This window comes from Nelusetta ayraudi, unplaced genomic scaffold (assembly GCF_046127955.1).
Source record: "Nelusetta ayraudi isolate G7.1 ecotype Tasmania unplaced genomic scaffold, CSIRO-AGI_Nayr_v1 ptg000026l, whole genome shotgun sequence".
NCBI lineage: Eukaryota > Metazoa > Chordata > Actinopteri > Tetraodontiformes > Monacanthidae > Nelusetta > Nelusetta ayraudi.
In genome coordinates, this window is record NW_027466076.1 from 3,710,227 (window position 1) to 3,730,033 (window position 19,807).

The following is a 19,807-nucleotide window of genomic DNA, read 5'->3' on the forward strand; positions in this document are numbered from 1 at the left end:
TTTTTCTTTTTTTCTTCATTTTTTTTCGCTGACGACTTTATTTTTTTCCCCTCCATTTGAATCTTTTCTTTTCCTTTTTTTTGCGACTCGTGAGCCCAAACCTGCCGCTGAGTCTGAACCAGCGGATTAAATCCGCTCCACCTGAAGGACCTGATGCAGTCAGACACCTGAACCATTAGCCTTCTGACTGGTTCACTTCCTGTTTGACTGCTTCACTTCCTGTCTGTCTGCCTGGTTCACTTCCTGTTTGACTGACCCGCCTCCTTCCTGCTGAACCAACCAGTGAACAAACTGGACAAAGAAATAAAGTGCAAAGAAGAGAAGAAAGTCTTTTAATGACACAAAACAGACTGGTGGGCGTGTCCAGGTGTCCAGGTGGGTGTGTCCAGGTGTGTTCACAGTGGAACTGGTGCTCTTCTGTGCTGGGACCAGCGGACCCCTGCAGATCACTGGTGACCCTGTTGCTGCCACCTAGTGTTCAGGAGGTGACGGTGCAGGGTCCCAATAGGACAGGAGTGGGAGGGGCTGAAGTCGGGAAACCGACCAATCGGCGTCCAGTAGAGGTCAGCAGGTGAGGTGGTCCTGGTGGGGTGGAGTCAGAACTGTGGGAGGGTGCTGGTCTGCTGGTGGGGGGCGGGCAGGACATACTGGTGCGCACTGGGCTGACCACTGGGCGCCCCCTGCTGGTGTGACTGCAGCTGCTCCAGCTCCCTCTTCCTCCTCATGGCCGCCTGCAGCTGCTGCTTGATGGCAGCAATCTGAGCCTCCAGCTCCGACAGCTCCTGGAGCAGTGGGCCACCACTGCTGCCGCCTGGCCCCGCCCCCAGAGGCGGAGCTAAGCCCCGCCCACCCAACTCAGAGCGTCCATTAGAATTAGCGTTAGCCGCTGCTGTAGCAGCGCCACCGCCGCCACCGTGTTTCTCCAGCAGGGGGAGGAGCTCTTTGAGCAGGACTGGCCGACGCTCGCAGTGGGCGGAGTCAGCCGCTATCTGGGACACTAATTGGTTGTTTCCCTCATTGCACCTGTAGGACGAAACAGAAGGATTTTGTGAGTTGTGAACTGAAACTGGTGGCCCCGCCTCTCACCTTAAAACTGACTCTGCCTTCTCCTTTGACTGGGACTGGCCCCGCCCTCTCCTTTAGGACTGGCTCTGCTCTCTTTTTGACTGGGACTGACCCTGCCTACTTCCTTGGTACTGGCCCCGTCCACCTCCTTAAGACTGGCTGCGCCCCCTCCCTGGACTGGGACTGGCCCCGCCCTCCCCCTGGACTGGCCCCGCCCTCCCCCTGGACTGGTTTTGGCCCTGCTCCCCTCCTTAAGACTGACTGCGCCCCCTTCTTGGGATGGCCCCGCCCTGTCCCTTTACTGCCCCCCCCTCCTTTAACTGACCCGCCCTCTTCTTAGGACTGACCCCACCCCCTCCCTGGACTGGCACTGGCCCCGCTCCTGGTGGTTCCCGGCTGTGGGTGCAGATGCTGCCCAGCTGTCAGGCTCCGCCCATCAGCAGCAGCAGCACGCCACAAACTCGACCCTGACAGGACGACCTTGAATTAGGGCGGCCCTGCTGACCCTCCTGCAGGGGGCGCTGTCGGCCCAGTTCCTTTATTTAATCTGACCGTTCCCACAGCTCAGGTCACAGAGGTCGCAGTGTCCCAATGCTAAAAAAAACGAGTCTGGAGGCTTTTTTCCTCCTTTTGTTTGATTATATAAAACTTTGGTCTAGTCCAAAGTCAAAAATCCAGCCGGAGCCAAAAGTTTTGCAGCCAGTGACTCTGAGAGAGTCAGCCGGCAGCGATCGATCAGGACAAATGGCTAATCAATCGGCCCAAGTGGCCGCTGGCTCAGCGCCATCTGCTGGCCGAGCACCACTGACGTGAACTGAGGCAGTCAGGCTAGACCAAGTCAGTCAGGCTGAACTGAGTCAATCAGACTGAACCAAGTCAGGAGCTTCAGTCACAGCAGCCAGAAGGCAGCTTCTCCAGGTAGAACCCAGTAGGTAGACCCAATAGGACCCTGAACCAGGCACCACTGGTCTGGAGATGGGGCCTGGAGAGCTGTTAGCTGTTAGCTACAGTTAGCTGCTATTGTTAGCTGCTGGTATTTGATAGCTACTGGTAACTGATATGTTAACTGTTGTTCGCTGTTTGTTGTTAGTTGCTAATATCTGTCAGCTGCTGTTAGTTGCTGGTAACTCCAGGCTAGTAACAGCTGATAGCGTCTGATTGCCACTGCAGCTGCTGGTAGCTTTTGTTAGCTTCTGTTAGCTGCCTTGGTCTCTGGAGCATGTGATGTATCAGCACTGCGTTGTTCTTCATCTAGCAGCATTTTTTTTTTGTCGTAGTTTTTTCTTTTCTTTCATCTCATTCTGCCCTCGACCTTTATTAGACCGTGACGGCATCAGTGTATTTGCTCCCGCAAGAGAGCAGCCGGAGTCTAAATGACATTCAGTGGATCCACTCGAAGTGAGAAATAATCTTATTGTAGCGTGGACGCGGCGGCGGCGCGACCTTTCAGCTGCTGCTGATGGTAAATCACAGGGTGGTAATTGGAGAGAGAGATAGAGAGAGATAGAGAGAGAGAGAGAGAGAGAGAGAGAGTTTGAGGCTATTAGAGCAGCGGCTCGTAATTCTGTCAGCGAGATGAGACTCTTGGGGGCCCCGGGGGGAGGGGGGAGGAGGAGGAGGGATTGAGTGGGGAGAAGGGGGGGGGTCTTCTATCTACAACCTTGTTAGCACAGAAGTGAGAATATGCTACTCTCCCGTCCCAAGTCCTCGCTTTAAGCCAATTAAGTCTTCGCTCATTTGCTCCAAACAGTTAATTAGCGCGGCGGCTACGGCGGTGGTTCTGATAGGGGGCGGCGGCTCCCTGCAGGACACGAGCAATATGACGGAGATAATTTCTGACTGTCAGACGGCCGCAACGCTCACCGGCTCTGATTGAACGAGTGTAATTAGCACACTAGCCGGTGATCCGTCCTCATTAGCGTCAGAGTGCTAATGATGAGTTGCCACTCAGTGGACTGATGTCAGCTGGTCACATAGACATTTATGTTTAAATTAATATACGTGTATATGGATATATATTTATAAGTATATATATATATATATATCGAAAGTTTGGACACTCTATGAATTAGTATTAGGATGAGTATTGACATTGCAGTTTCTTGCTGAAGGCATCAAAACTACATATGAACACACATGGAATTATGTAGGAAACAATATTACATATATTGCATATTTACATATCTTACTCATATATTTGATAAAGAGAAAATATTGCATTAGATAGTGTGTCCAAACTTTTGACTGGCAGTGTGTATGTATAAAGAAAAGTATGAAAGTGAAATAGACTCAGAGTGAAAAACTGATCCCTGATTGGACAGTTTCCAGGACGTAGACTGCACCTTTTCTCCGGCTTGGCAACAGTCTGCAGTTTGTCATCAATGAAGACAGAGTTGAGGGCTCGATGTAATCTCTGGAGAGAGAGGGCATCAGTTAGACTGTGTGTGTGTGTGTGTGTGTGTTTGTGTGTGTGTGTGTGTGTGCGTGTGCGTGCGCGCGTGTGCCGGTGCCCACCTGGCTGGTGTGCAGCCAGTACTTGAAGCGCGGCTCGGTCACTCGGGGGATCAGCAGCTTGTGAACGACGTGCTCGGCCGCCGTGGTCACCAGAGACAAGGCCACGCCCACGCAGAGCATGACGAAGAGGCCGGAGAAATGTTTGATTCCCATCTGCAGCGTCTGGAGGAGGAGGAGGAGGAGAAGAGGGAGGAGGTGTGTCAGGGACCTGGAGGTGCAGCAGTCTCAGACAGGAAGCAGCAGGTCAGAACTTCCCGACAGGAAATGCTGAGACGCCATGTGACATCACACCATGTGACCTCGGGTGAGGTCTGCAGGTAGACAGTCTGAAGCTGCAGGAGGGTTTTTTTCACTCATCAAGTCTCTTTTGCGTGGCGGCAGCCACAGACGAGGCTCCGCCCCCCTTTGTACATCATGACCTAGACAACCTGAAAGGCTGAGAGGAGAAACCATAGTCCCAGTCTGGCCCCATCAACCTGTGATCCCTTGACTTCCCTCTAGCCCCACAGTCTGATTGGTCCGTTTTAATATCGAGGGGGTGGGGAGGTTTTGGCCAATCAGCTTCCACGGTTCACCTCCCTCTTCCTGGTTCTACCTGAGGACTCTTGGAATGAACTCCAGCGTGTCTGAAAACCACCTGAGCAAAGTTTTTCATATCTGAACGTGCTGCTGCTGCTGTACCCCAGCCGGCCACCAGGGGGCGGCCTTCCACTCTCCTCCCCCCACCACCTACCTCGGTGACGGCGAAGCTCCTCTTGCCACAGGGAACCACCTTGTACCACTTGTCGTGCAGCAGGTCCATGAAGCCGTCGGACTTGTACTGGCTGACCAGCTCCGAGATGTTGGAGGTCAGTGGGGAGTTCTGGGGGAGGCCGATCCCGTAGCCTGCACACACACACACACACACACACACACACACACACACACACACACACACACACACACACAGAGGCTGGATGAAAACCACATCAGGCTGTCCATCCTGGAAAGACAAACAGGAAGTGCCAACGGTCGCACTTCCTCGTTGTGATGATGATGATGATGGCCTCAGCTCGTCCACGCCCACAAGACGCCCCCCCGCCCTAACCCACACCCTCAACCCCGACAAAAAACATGGACAGGAAGCCCGGAAGGCTTAAGGATGCATTAAGTGATTAGCATTAGCGGCAGCAGCGGCGGCGGCGTCCACCTGTGGGAGGAAGAGGAGGAGGAAGAGGAGGAGGAAGAGGAGGCAGACAGTCTGAGCTGCCGCCACATTAGCGGGAGATTAGGTGCCGCCGTCGCCGCCGCTGCTAAGTGACTGTTGGCAGGAAGGAGGCGCTCTCTCAGAACGCTGCAGTGATTAAAGAAAAGCTGGGATCTGGCTAGCCCAGGGGTGGGCAATGTACGGCCTGGGGGCCATATGTGGCCCGTTAGGATTTTTAAGAAATTATATTATGAGTCAGTAAGTCATAAAATAGCTGTATTTCATCCATTTTTCAGTGTTTTAAGAGTCATTTCAATAAAGAGCTAAATGCTGTGGGGATTCAAAGACACTGATTTTGTCGTAACTTTGCTTTGGTTTATTTTCAATTGACGTTCAAGCTACATGACATATTTTCTACATTTCCCTCATACATATTTATAGGCCCCTCTGCTACCGGCTAAAAGCGCTTATGGAAACAGCGTGCTAACGGGGGTTAGCGGTGCTAACTAGCGCCTGTCCGTTACCTTCGATGGCGAATGGCTTCCCCACCGTCAGCGTCTTGCAGTCGGCGTCGATGGAGACCTCGTAGTCCAGCAGTGCCTTGTCCATGATGAAGGCGTCCAGCTTCTGAGGGTCTGCCCTGGGGGAACCACAGCAAAGTGATGTCACAAAGGGCAACAGTTCTGACAAAGCAGCAGCAGCAGCAGGAGGCTGCAAACAGAGGGCTAAGAAACACAATGTGTGGGGCCTCAAGAGCAAATGTGTGTGTGTGTGTGTGTGTGTGTGTGTGTGTGTGTGTGTGTGTGTGTGTGTGTGTGTGTGTCCCTCACTTGAGTTGCTGGATGCCGTCAGGCGTGGCCGGGACGTTGTATCTCCTCATGTACTCGTGCATCTCGGGGAAGCTCTTCTTGACATAGTCTTCCGCGCTGCTCTCCCTCACCGTGGCGAAGCGGAAGCCCTGCGATGGGTGGTGGAGCTGGCGCCGAGCGAGGGACGAGGAGAGAGTCGAGAAAAGAAACAACTTTGTGAGTCTTTGTGAGTCTGTCGTAAGGACAAGTTGTGTTCGCTAGATTCCTAAAAATGGACCAACAGTGTGTTCCTGGACTTAAAGGATTAAATGATGAATCAACAAGTCATACATCAGTCTGCCCCCCAGTGGCTGGTTGCAGTGTAGCATGTAAGCCACACCTCCTTTTATGTTGGTGGATGCCACAGGCCAAACAAACATATTTATATTTACAGTGTATATATATATATCTGCACATCTATCTATATATGTACAGGCCAAAGGTCACTTGTATTAATCTTGTGATGTATGAATAAATTTGGTATGGAAATATTTATGCTAATCTTGTCCTGATGTGTGTATGTTATTTTGGCTGACTCTGTATATACATATGTCAACATTTTGAAGTGAAGCTGCTGCGCTGTGGGAGGGTGTGTCCTCCAGGGGGTGGTGCGGCGCCACCTTGGGGTCGTGGATGCCGGACAGCTGCTCGTAGGTCTTCTCGCCCACCATGACGGCGGCCAGGTTGGCGGTGTAGGTGGAGAGGCAGAAGAGGCAGAAGATGGCCCAGAGGTTCATGAGCAGGCGGCCCGTCCAGCACTTGGGCGGCTTGATGGCGACGGTGCGTCCGAACAGGATGGCGTAGCACACGGTGAGTGCTGACGACAGCGAGAAGATGCGGCGGCGGTTGCGTCCGCGCGGCGTCATGCCGAAGGGGCTGTGCCACTCGTACAGCGTGAGGAAGATGGCGGTGACGTGCAGCGAGACGAAGATGCCCAGCCACATGGACCAGTGCAGCGGCCACATGAAGGCGCCGATGGGCGCCGCCGTGTCCCGGGTGCGGACCTGCGCAGCGAGGACACCAAGAAACAGGGGAGGGGGAGAGTGTCAGGCTTTAGGACCCTGGAGCTGCTCAACTGGCAGTGTGCTATCTATCATCAGGAGGAAGAAGGCAGAGCTAAGACAGCTAGCCTGGTATACTCCACCCAGCGCTGCCCCTTCGACCAATAGGAGGCCTCCCACTGTTTTTTCTAACTAAACCTGATCTAAACCTGAATCAAACCTCAACTAAACCTGAACCAAGCCTGAACTAAACTGCAACTAAACCTAAAATAAACCTGAACCAACCCTGAACTAAACCTGAATCAAACCTAAACTAAACCTGAATCAACCCTGAACTATACCTGAATGAAACCTAAACTAAATATGAATCAAACCTAAACTAAACATGAATAAAACCTGAACTAAACATGAATCAAACCTCAACTAAACATGAACCAACCCTAAACTAAACCTGAATCAAACCTAAACTAAAAGTGAATAAAACCTGAACTAATCCTGAATTAATCCTGAACCAAATCTGAATTAACCCTGAACCAAATCTGAATAAATCCTGAACCAAATCTGAACTAATCCTGAACCAAATCTGAACTAATCCTGAAACAACAACCCTGGTTGTTGTTTCAACAACAGCTGATTGTAAGTGTCCAATGACAGTGCTCCTGGCGGGGGTGAGCAGGCGAAGAGCAAATTGACCCTGACGTCTTCCTGCAGGGTCGCAGAGCTACGGCTGCAGCTGCAGCGCTGAGCAGTCGCATTAGAATGCAGCAGAGCGATGCTGGCGGTAATAAAACTGGAGGGGGGAGACGGGGAGATTTGGGGGGGTGAGGGGTGAGGTCAACGACACGGGCTGGGGGAGGAAGTGATGGAGGAAATAACAAGCAGCTACCAGAACTGTGGGTGAGGGAGAAGATGATCTGAAGGAGGAGGAGGGGGAGGAGGAGGAGGTGAGGAGGCGTGAAGGTGGAGGAGTGGCAGGTGGAGGAGAAGACAGAATAGAAGGATGGATGAGGTGGAGAAAGAGGTGGAGCAGCAGGAGGTCCCCCACCAGGATGCCCAGGCTGGTGAAGAAGAAGAGGAGGAGGAGGAGAAAGAGAAGGAGAAGGAAGAGTTGGAGGAGCAGTAGGAGGAGAAGAGGAGGAGCAGCAGGAGGTTTTCTACCAGGATGCCCAGGCTGGTGAAGAAGAAGAGGAGGAGGAGGAGGAACAGAAGGAGAAGGAAGAGGTGGAGGAGCAGGAGGAGGAGGAGGATAAGAGGGTGAGTAGGAGCTAGAGGAGAAGGAGGAGGGAAGAGGAGGAAGACGTGGAGGAGCAGTAGGAGGAGGAGCAGCAGGAGGTTTCCTACCAGGATGCCCAGGCTGGTGGAGAAGAAGGGGGAGGTGAAGTCGATGACTTGGCTGCGGGCCGAGTTGATGCTGAAGGAGGTGACGGCCAGGTGGGCGGCGCCGCTGAGCAGGTCGCCCACCAGGCCCGTCCAGCGGCCGCCCATCAGTCCGCCGTACTTGCCGTCGCCCACGATGTAGAGGTCAAAGGTGAAGCCCAGGTCCTCGGCCAGCTTCTCCAGCAGGTCGATGCAGTAGCCGTAGCAGCACTTCTTCAGCTGGGCGCCCACCGAGGCGTTGGGCGCCGCCAGGTCCCTGAAGAGGCGGTTCAGGAGGGCGCTCTGATTGGTCAGGGGGTCCAGGCAGAGCAGCCCGGCCGGGCACAGCCCGTCGCCGTCCACCTCCCGGGTGAAGACGAACGGGTGCTCCACCAGGGTCACCACACGCATGTGGGGGCGCGGCGCCCGACGCCCGTCGCCGCCACCAGAGGGGCCGCCGCCACCAGGACCGCCTGGGTGACGGGGCCACGCCCCCTGGTCCAGGAGCACCCGGCCCCGGCGCCAGCGGCCCAGCCGTGTCCAGGCCGGCTGGCCCAGCGGGTCCAGCTGCAGGGACCAGACGTGGTGGTGGGCCTCGGACGTGACCACGCCTGGCCGAGAGGAGGCGTGGCTAGAGACAAGCCCGCTTCGGCCCTCGAACCACGTGTTGGACAGGAACCTGGGGGGAGGTGGGTTCAAGGTGTGTAAAATTCTATTGTAATATTATATATTATATTGGTGAAAGCTTAACATGCTGCCCATAAATAACCCTAAAAGTGTAGAATCACATACATATGTATACATATTTGTATATGTATAAATGTGTTATATACGTGTGTTTGTATTCATACACACATGTACATATGTATGCATGTGTATATATATGACCTTTGGGAGGTGATGGGTTCAGCTGTGTTGAGCTGTGGAGCCTCAGGATTCTCCACTGAAAACTGGTCATGTGACCTGTGAACGTGACCTGAGCGTGACCTCCTGACCCTGACACCGACCCTTCCGCTGCCCCCCGCCCCCAATTTGGAATCTGTTGCCATTTCAAGTTCCCTCAAACATCCAGCAGTGTCTGTCTTGCTGTCTGTTTATGTGTGTGTGTGTGTGTGTGTGTGTGTGTGCGTGTGTGTGGGTCAGGAGGAGACAGATCAGATCCAAGCCTGCAATCAGAGCCGCGATGTCATGAATGTGACACACACACACACACACACACACACACGCACGCACGCGCACACACACTCTCTCACACACACACACACACACACACACACACACACACACACACACACACTCTCAGACACGCATGCGCGCACACACACACACACACACACGCACGCGCACACACACTCTCACACACACACACACACACACACACACACACACTCTCAGACACGCATGCGCGCACACACACACACACACACGCACGCGCACACACACTCTCACACACACACACACACACACACACACACACACACACACACACACTCTCAGACAGTGATGCTTGAGGTCAGGATGTTACATGACGTGACCTTCGCTCCGACATCGTCATGTTTTCCTCTCAGCCTGACAAGTCGTCCTCTCTCTCTCTCTCTCTCTCTCTGTCTCGCCCTCCCTCTCGCCCCCAGTCTCTCTTGTTCCCGCTGTGTTCCGTGTCGACAGTCACACGGTGCTAAAAGGTCTCATGTCACTGTTGAGACGACACACGGGGGCGGGGGGGCGAGTGCTCAGCGTGCGGTTCGCCACTCCTACAGGAAGTCAGCGTGATTGGCCGTGACTGGCTGTGATTGGCTCACCTGGCTCTCTGCAACACCAGACTGTGGGGGCGCTGGCCAGTTTCTCAGTTGAACCGAGTCAACACTGACTCACCATGTGAAACAGCCACGAACGCAACATGGCACATGACATACATGAAACATTCCCCTTCACGCACTAACACACACACACACACACACACACACACACACACATACACACACACACACACACACACAATCACACATTTGCACTCAGAAAGCAACACACAACATAATGCCCCCAATGATTCCTCGCAGCTCTGGGGGGAAAATGGAATATGAACAGTTCACCATCGGTGCCCTGAATGCACCGTTTCACACCTTCCTCCTGGTCCGCATGGACTTGAATTGAGCCGTGCCCGCTAGTGCGTCATCAAATTGGGCTTTTTACAGAAACCTCTCACTCTCAACTGCTGCGTTAATATTTTTCTTCAGAGTGAAGCCACCGAGGTCATGCATCAAGAGAGACAACAGCCAATTAGTCCTGAAACGGTCAGTCGGACTGCGTGTTCTGTTCTGTGTTTATTTGATGTGAATGGAGTTCATGGTGAACGTTCTCCAGTGAAGGCAACACGCCTGTGATTGGCTGAGGTCAGGTGTGGGTGTGTGACAGTGCGGGAGTGAGAGAGAACGCTGAGACACCAAAAGAAACTGTCTGTGTTGTCAGAAGCGAGCGTCACAATATGCACACTGCCACCAAGTGGCCAGGGGCGTGAACTGCAACCTGTCAAAATGACCAGATTTTTCCATCACCGTTATAATAACATCAATGACGGATAATATCTGGTTAACGCGACGTCTGACACACACACACACACACACACACACACACTCACACACACACACACACACACCCATGCACGCACACACACACACCTACCTGGCCAGATATTCCCCCGAGCTTCCGTTGCTAGGTGCAGTGTCCATACAGTTGGTGGTCCCCGGCAGGAGGGCCAGGCCAGGGTCCTCCAGCGAGGCCCCGCCCACCGCCCGCGCCAGCAGCTCCACGGCGTCCTGGACGTAGTGGTCCAGCGACGGCGCCCCCATCAGGCCGTGGGCCAGCAGGCCCAACGGGAGGCCCTCGGTCCGCAGCTCGGCCACGTTCTGCCTCTCCCCCAGCATCCAGTGGAATTCTGGGAGCGCCATCCTGGCGGCCAGCGTCCACAGGCGCCGCACCTCGCGGAGGTCACAGCCGAAGGTCACCGCCACCATGGGCGCCGCCGCCGCCGGCTCCCGCAGCGCCTCCAGCTGCCGCGTCAGCGCCTGCTGCTGCTCCAGCTTGGCCGAGGGGTCTGACGGCGAGGGCGAGGAGGAGGACCAGCGGGTCAGGTTGACCAGCGCCGCCAGGTGGAAGCGCGTGTTGTTCCGGAGCAGGAAGATGAAGTGGGCCACGTCGCATTCCTGGCACAGCAGCACGCTGACGTCCCACCAGCCGTTGGTCATCAGCAGCGAGTAGAGGAGGCGCGAGGGCGGAGCCTCCACGCTGCGCATCGCCATCTGGAGGTGGAGTCGGTTCTGCAACACCACAAGGAGGGTCAAAGGTCAAAGGTCAGCGGCACCAGTCCCACCTCCGAATAAGCCAGGTAACCAGCGTCTCTGTCCATCATTTCCTTCTGCTGCTGCGCTTTTCACCCAGTGATGTCACAAAGGGCCTCGCAGGTACCTTCAAACAGTCAGTGACCACACCTCAAGTGACCACACCCTCCAATAACTACCCACAGTGACCACACCCCTAAAGACCACACCCCCCAGTGACCGCGCCCCTAGCCAGGTGTTGGCTCCGCCCTTCCAGCTGTGTTTGTTTTTACTTCCTGAGGTGTTTCTCCATGTGGGCAGATGATTGGGCGGTGCTTACTAAGCCCCACCCACGTGGATAAACAGCCTATTGGGATGGACTTTCTGTCTGGTTTGACTTCTGGTTTGACTTCTGGTCTGCTCCAGTCAGGAGCCTCCAGCTGCTGGAGGAGACCATGCCCACCCACAGCCGAAGGTCGTTCTCGCCCACGGAGAATGTTTTTTTTTTTTTCAAACTGGCGACTTTGCAGCTTCGGTTCAGCGACTCTGCTCGTCACTCAGCGCCGTCAGCTGACAGGGGGAAAAAAACAGACAGTAGTGAATTGGAGCCGAGTTCCAGAGAGCCGTCGGCTGGCGAGGGCGGAGCTTAGAGACCAGAGGTTCTAGTCTGGTGGAGACCAGAAGCAGGAGAGGGAGGAGTACTTCCTGTCTAAAGGTAGACATCACTTCCTGTCAGAAGTCATTGTGATGTCTGGAATTGTGAGCAGGATTATTGATGATGATGATGATGATGATGATGAAGGTGTTTCCACCTGCAGTCACCCAGTCAAACGACTACACCCTTCACCTCTTGAACTGGACTCCTACTTCCTGCTCCACCCACTCCCACTTCCTGCTCCGCCCACTCTGGCCAGACGGACTGACGGGGAATCTGAGCAGGAGCGGATTGATTGATTGATTGATTGATTGATCAGCATCGTGAAGGTGGAGAGTTAGAGAAGAATTTGAGAGAAGAACCTTGGTACACACACACACACACACACACACACACACACACACACACACACACACACACACATCATAACTGCAAACAAAATCAGCTCTGTTGCTTTCGAGGCGGCAGGAAATCCCAGCGCTGTGTCACCAGCTGGCTTTCATCTGTCTCCAAAAGCTTTTTTCTCTTCGTTATTCTGACGTGTGTGTGGGTGTGTGCGTGTGTGTGCGCGCGTGTGTGTGTGTGTGTGTGTGTGTGTTGTTTTGCTTATATATATATTGTTGTTATTTTTTGAGTCAATCTGGCTGTAGGACAAATGAAGGAGTGAGACTGAAGTTATTGATCGTGTGCTGACAGGAAGCTCTGCTGCTCCTCTAAACAACTTCCTGCTCCTCCTCAGCTCTGGGCTCCAGAGACGCGTCGCCAAAACTGTTGATTTGGCATTCTTAGGACATGGAGGGTGGTTGGCTCCGCCCACTCAGAGGATCACAAGCTCCGCCTCCAAAACACCCATCAGAAGATGTCATTACCCCCGACTGGACTGATGTGCACATTAATTAATCAGCCACTAATTAAAAAGACAAATCCAGACTGTGTGGGTCTGTGTGTGTGTGTGTGTGTGTGTGTGTGTGTCTGTATGTGTGTGTGTGTGCGTGTTTGTGTGTGTGTCAATATTCCTGAAGCCATTAGCATGAATGTGGTCTGGATGTGGAGCCCTGCAGCTAATTAATCTTGAGCTTATTGATCCTTTTTCAACACAGGGAACCTTCAGCTGAACCTGCACAGCGCCCGCTAGCTGCAGGGCTGGGAGGGGCAGGACGGGACGGTACAGCGCCTCCAGCCCAGAGGTTCCGCCACCGTCTGATTGTGTAGTAAACATTCCTCCGCAGTCATTTCTCACACTGGAATGATCTCTGACCTTCAGCCGCCGTCAATAAGGTCGCAGCCAGTTCAGTGGGGGAGGAAATCCATCCCATGATGCTTTGCAAGTGGTTGCACGGGAGCGGCTGGCAGGACGACGATGTGGGCAGTTGTTGCGCATCGCAAAGTGTTTGTGTTGTTCATTTCCGACACAGGCTGCAACCTCCGGCTTCGGCGGAGGGACACGCAGAGAAAGTAGTGCCTGCAGTTGGCTGCTGTGAACAGGATGTGTGTGTGTGTGTGTGTGTGTGTGTGTGTGTGTGTGTGTGTGTGTGGAGGGAGAGGACACACACACACAACACACACACATTAACACGTAGAACGAACAGTGTACATATACATCCACCCCTCCATCCATCCATCCATCTATACCTCCATCTATACCTCCAATGTCCATCCATTCCACCATCCGTCCATCCACCCCTCCATCCATCCATCCATCCATCCATCCATCTATACCTCCATCCATCTATACCTCCATCCATCCATCCCTACTTCCCTCCACTCCTCCATCCATCCATCCCTTCCACTATCCATCTATCCCTCCTTCCATTTTTCTGCATCTGCACTCATCAATCAGTAAATCAATCGTTTTTCGTCAGGTCGTCTGTCTGTTGACCTTTAACAAGGAATAACCACCTGCTATTAGCCCGCAGCAACACACACACACGTGCACGCACACACACACTCAATTACTATTGATGAACAGCTGCAGTGATTAATTCACTCTTGACTCTCCACTTGTTCTCTCATCTCAGCCTTAAACTCTGTGATCTCTGATATTTCTCCCCCCTGCTGTGAAGCAGCAGCAGCAGCAGCGGCAGCAGCAGCGGCAGCAGCAGCGGCAGCAGCAGCGGAGCAGCAGCAGGTGCTGTCACTGTTGTCTATCTTTTTCTCCCTGAGATGATGGACTGAACCTCAAGTCCATCCAGGTAGATTTTCTTGAGTCAGCGAAAATGTTTTTGCTTTGTTTTGTTTTTTTCTCCAACTTGTCAGCTGGGCCCTGATTGGCTGAGGACAGCATGTGTCCAGTGCAGACGGATGTGATTGACAGCAGCCCACTTCCTTTTGCACGTGCCAGGACAGTGTGTGTATGGGACTGGCAGTACTGCCGCCCACCACAAGGGTGTGTGTGTGTGTGTGTGTGTGTGTGTGTGTGTGTGTGTGTGTGTGTGTGTGTGTGGGAGGGTCTCCATGGGCTTTGACGTGCTTTCACTGCATCTTTCTAAACTCCCATTCTGTTATTTGCTGTGTTTCCATGATCCCTAGAATTGTGCAAAACCTAAATATCGTAATAAAAAAACTGGTAATGGAAACACCCAAACTTGGAAAAACCTCTCGAATATGGCTAAAAGGTTTTGACTCTCTCATAAATTGGTTTTTCAGACGTACCCATATGGAGGTAAATCGCAAAAGTGTCATGGAAACACTTTGGTTTAAGAAATATCGCTTTTACTTGGCGAAAAACTGTAATGGAAACGCAGCTAGTGTCACCGTTCTGACCCAACTTTCATCACCAGCAGGCGGCGCTGCAGAATCAACCCTCGGATCATTCGAAATAAAGAGGCCTGAAAACTAACTTTTTTTGGTTTGCTTTCTTTCGTTGTTGTTTCTCCTTACCTGGCTGTGGCGCGCGAACTCCCGCCGCACCACGCTCACCACGGGCACGCGCAGCGACGTCGACAGGAAGTCGAGCTGGAGCAACTCGTCGCGGTTCCTGGGGAAGCCCAGGAGGGCGGCGACACCCTGCACCACCACCGTGTGGCACACGCTCTCCACGAAGGACAGCGGGTCCTCGGCGCCGGGCTGGCCGGAATGGGAGTGCCGGGAGGCGGCGTCGGCGGTGGTGGTGAGAGCGGGCAGCTCGCCCAGCCCGGAGCCCACCGCCAGCACCAGCTCCAGGCTCAGGTTGTAGGGCAGCAGCCCCGCCCGGTTCACCGCCTCCGCCGCCAGCAGCGCCGAGTCCCGCGGCGCGAACACGCGCTCCTCCAACCCCCTCACGCCGCTGTCCTCGCGCTGCCGGGAGCCACCACCCCCGGGGCTCCTGGTCCTGCCTCTGGTCCTGAGGCTGGCGGATCCGGGCCCGGGTTCGGGCGTCTGGCGCTCGGGCTCCCAGTCGTCAGTTCCGGCCGAGATGACGCGCGGCTGCACGTGCAGCGCCCCCACGCGCACCGTGTGACCGATGCGCCTGAGGACCTGGCAGGGCTGCGGGTGCGAGAGGGTGGCGGGCGGCAGCAGGAGCAGGGCGCACAGCAGCAACAGAGCCCCGGGGTGGGGGAGCCGGGCCGGGGGGGCGAGCATCATCATCATCATCATCATCATCATCATCATCATCATCACTAGCAGCAGTTAAACTGGGTGACCAGTCCACCCACACGCCAGGACCTCCTGTTCCTGCTCCCGCTCCTCCTGCTCCTCCTGTTTCTCCTTCTCCTCCTTCTCCTCTTGCTCCTGCTCCTCCTCCTCTTCCTCCTCCCGCTCCTCCTGCTCCTCCTCCTCCTCGCTGCAAACTTCCTCCGTGGACACCGACAACAGGCTGCCGCGCACCGGCAGGAAGCGAAGCCCCAAGTTGCCGCTCCTCATCCCCGGAGACGACCCTCATCGTCCGAGGCTGCCGGGTCCCGGTCCGCAGGCGCCGCGGTCACACGGTCACATTCCCGCATGTTCCAGAGAGGAGGAGCCGCAGGTGGAGCCGCAGGTGGCGAGCAGGAGGAGCCCCGGAGTGACGCGTCGACCAGCCGGGTGAGTGCGCATCAGAGTCCGGCCAGAGTCTGGAAGAGGAGCCGCTGCTGCTGCTGCTGCCGCTGCTGCTGGAAGGATGAAAAATCAGAAGAATAACAGCTTCTCTCTCTCTCTCTCTCTCTCTCTCTCTCTCTCTCTCCTCTCCCCCCTTCACCCTCTCTCTCTCCCTCCTCTCCCTCTCCCTTGCCCCCCTCTTTCTCTCCCTCTCTTCCTTCCCCCCCCCTCTCTCTCTCTCTCACCTCTGTACCGGCGACACCTCCGGCGCGGGCTGAGATTTAACAACATGCCGTCACGCGCGCGCGCTCGCGCACACAGAAAATCCCCTCTCTCTCTCTCTCTCTCTCTCTCTCTCTCTCTCCCATACACAGGGGCGCGCGCGGTCTCACCACACACACACACACACACACACACACACACACACACACACACACACACACCTTTGCGTCGTCAGAGATAAGAAAAGGAAAAAAGGCACATCACACGTACAGTAAATAAAAAGCTAGTCTTTGGAGGGATGAAGGGATGGATGGATAAATAGATAGAAGCAGGGAGGGTGGATAAAAGGGGGGATGAAGGGATGAGTGAATGTTTTATGGAAGTGTAACTTCACCTTCCGTCAGTCTCATAAAAGGCTGTGACACGAACCAGGAGCCTCATAATGAATTCATCTCTGCAGTAACTGGATCATAAATAATGTCAGGTCCTGGTTCTACTTCCAGTCCTGATCCTGGTCCTGGTGCTGTCTCTGGCTCAGGTCCTGGTCCTGGTGCTGGTGTTAGTTCAGGTCCTGGTGCTGGTTCTGGTTCTAGTCCTTGTCCCAGTTATGGTTCTGGTCCTGGTCCCTGTACTGATACTAGTTTTGGCCCTGGTCCTGGTTCAGATCCTGGTGCTGGTTTTGGATCTGGTTCTGGTTCTGGTCATGATAATTTTTCACAGCTGGTTGCATCAAAGTGCGGCTAATTGCTCTATGTGTTGCATTAAAATAAAACAGAACCGGTTTAGTCCAGTATCATACTGTGTGTGTGTGTGTGTGTGTGTGTGTGTGTGTGCGCGCGCGTGTGCGTGTGTATTACGTTAATTAGACTGTGCCATGTAATCCTAATCTAATCCAATGGGATCGTCCGGATCCGCTGTGACCCCAGTCAGAGGTCAGTCACCATCTGACCAATCAGTAGCCTCTGCTCAGCCGGCGCTCCAGATTAATGATTGGCTAATTGTCTTATCCAGATTAATTCTTGGCTAATGGCTCCGCTTTAACCCCTCACCCCAGATCAATGACTCCGATCGATGGGTGGTGATGTGAAGCAGAAGCAGGAGGTGAATTATCATTATTATTATTATTATTATTATTATTATTATTATTATTATTATTATTATTATTATTGCTAATACGTGTTGGCTGTTCTTGCAGCAGGAAGTTTCTTGTTTCCTTCGTGTGGATTCTGTCCAGCGCTGGCGATTAGTGCCCACCCACTGAGCTGAAACTGAACCAATCGGCTGCACGTCAGTCAACACAGCAGATTAAACTGCTGGATCTGGACGGCGATCTGAGCCTCAAACAGGTTGGATCAGCTCCGCGCGGTTCCGCGGAGAGACGGAGGAGCGATAAGGATATTTACTGCGGAGCCGAGATGAACTGCAGCCATTAAACGCCTCATAAAAGCAGCTTCAGCAGTGTCAGTGAGCCGAGGGCGCCGCTGGGAACACGGCAGTCAAACTATATGGCTGGCACTGATCCACTAGCTCACCGAACCACTGATTCATTGAACCACTGGCTCACTGAGCCACTGACTCACTGTTCCACTGGCTCACCAAACCACTGACTCACTGAACCACCGAGCCTGAGCGCTGGGACAAACTACCAGGCCGTGTGACTGTGGGTCAACTCTCCGGCGGCCCCTGGAGGCTGACGTGCTGTTCACACCTGCCCCCTTTAAAAGGCAGTGGCTCCCTGCTGACTGTTCACGCCTGTTCCCTGACGGCGCCTCCTGGGGGCAGCACTCACGTCAAGTAAAGCAGAGTGGACGGTGAGGAGTCGACTCAGTGAGTCTGCGTCATCTCCAAAGTCGGAGCCATGACTTCACCCTCCGACGTGGAGTGAGATCACTCGAGCGCGTTGATCCCCGCTGACACGCAACAGACCCACCTCAAAATACCCGAAAAACCACCTTGTGAGAGCGTCGAAACCTTTTAGCCACATTTGAGAGGATTTTCCAAACGTAGGCATTTTCAATCACCAGTGTTTTATTGCGATATTTAGGTTTTGTGCAAGTCTATCGCAGCTTCTGAGGCCAGATGGTCTGATTGTCTGGAGGCCTGGAGGACGTCCACGTGGAGCTCCAGGACGGAGCTGGAAGCCGAAGGACGAGCAGCTTTTCTTTTGTCTGGAACACATTTGGACGTTTTGTCCCGGTGGTTTGTTTGCTTGTTTGCTTGTTTGTTTCAGATCTATTTCACATGTTTCAAGGGTGTTGACTGCTTCCGCACAAAAGGCGAAGAATCAGCGGCTGAGGCTGGACAAGAAATGTGGCTCCACAAGTGCAGAAAAGAAGAGAGGAGAAAAGAAATAACTGAATTTTGAACTTGGACACCACTGGTTTGCCTCCACTGGATTGGGTGGCCATGGTCACGTGGTTTGCCCTTTGCCCCGCCCCTTGGTTAGGCCCCGCCTCTCTTCGCCCTCTCACGCCTCCCTCTCGCTCTCCCCCAGTGGGACGAGGCGGCGCGGCAAGAATCCACAATCTGCCTCGTAATCCAATGAGATTATTTCACTCTGTTTTCCAGGGAGTCAGCGTTTGGTCCCGTACCCGGCTTTTCTCCACTTCCTGTTTTGTGGGGCAAGGATTACAGGCTCAGTGGGGGAGTGGTGGAGTGCGTTGAGGGGTACGAGAGGGGTGGGGGTGGGGGAGCCTGACACTCTTTCTCTTCGTTTTATCCAATTCTGTTTTTCCTCGACTGCTCCTCTGCAGTTCATCTGAGACTGAAACATCCATCATCCATCCATCCATCCATCCATCCATCCATCCATCCATCCATCATCATCATCCATCCATCCATCCATCATTATCATCATCATCCATCCATCCATCCATCCATCCATCATCATCATCATCATCCATCCATCCATCCATCATCATCATCCATCCATCCATCCATCCATCCATCCATCCATCATCATCATCATCATCCATCCATCCATCATCATCATCCATCCATCCATCCATCCATCCATCCATCTATCATCATCATCCATCCATCCATCCATCATCATTATCCATCCATCCATCCATCCATCCGTCATCCATCCATCCATCCATCCATCCATCCATCCATCATCATCATCATCCATCCATCCATCCATCCATCCGTCATCCATCCATCCATCCATCCATCCATCCATCCATTATCCATCCATCATCATCATCCATCCCTCCATCCATCATCCATCCATCATCATCATCCATCCATCATCATCATCATCATCCATCCATCCCTCCATCCACCCATCCACCCATCATCTTTCTTCACTGTTAGTAGTCCACTTGTACTCAGTCTTAATAAAATCCTCTTCCTCTTTTCCTTTCTCGGCCGTCCACCTCTCCCTCTCTCCTTCTCATTCGCCAGCATCATTTCCTGCTGGGAGATAATCTGCCTCCTCTTGATACAAAGCACTGTTTGGGATTATTATTTTGGACTCTGATGTCTGTTTATTTCATTTCGGGGGGGAGGGTGAGAGCGCCTCTTGTCTCTGATTAAGTTCTTCCACGGAGCTGCTGCATTGCTACGGTTAGCATCCACCCTGGCTAGCCTCCAGAGCTACATTAGCAGCGTGACGGCACCCACTGTGTCACGGCTGCTGGCGGTGA

General features: G+C 53.6%; 1 protein-coding gene across 1 annotated transcript; it reads right to left on the minus strand.

Annotated features, from left to right (window-relative positions):
* Positions 1 to 317: 317 nt before the first annotated feature.
* grin3a (glutamate receptor, ionotropic, N-methyl-D-aspartate 3A) lies at positions 318 to 16,006 on the minus strand. Its single transcript, XM_076029137.1, has 10 exons — positions 14,820 to 16,006; positions 10,650 to 11,284; positions 7,956 to 8,649; positions 6,234 to 6,617; positions 5,596 to 5,741; positions 5,290 to 5,405; positions 4,313 to 4,464; positions 3,580 to 3,741; positions 3,408 to 3,478; positions 318 to 1,023 (listed from the first exon to the last, which is right to left on the minus strand). Exons 1-10 carry the CDS (start codon positions 15,534 to 15,536, stop codon positions 597 to 599), a joined length of 3,504 nt encoding a protein of 1,167 aa, XP_075885252.1. The 5' UTR covers positions 15,537 to 16,006; the 3' UTR covers positions 318 to 596.
* Between the last annotated feature and the right edge of the window lie 3,801 nt (positions 16,007 to 19,807).

Bases quoted from the DNA above. Each gene is read 5' to 3' on its own strand.
- grin3a (XM_076029137.1), bottom strand. From the start codon at position 15,536: ATGATGATGATGATGATGATGATGATGATGATGATGATGCTCGCCCCC. The intron at 11,285-14,819 runs GTAAGGAGAAAC...GTGGTGTTGCAG, and splicing joins AGTTCGCGCGCCACAGCCAG to AACCGACTCCACCTCCAGAT. The intron at 8,650-10,649 runs GTAGGTGTGTGT...ACCTCCCCCCAG, and splicing joins TCGGGGGAATATCTGGCCAG to GTTCCTGTCCAACACGTGGT.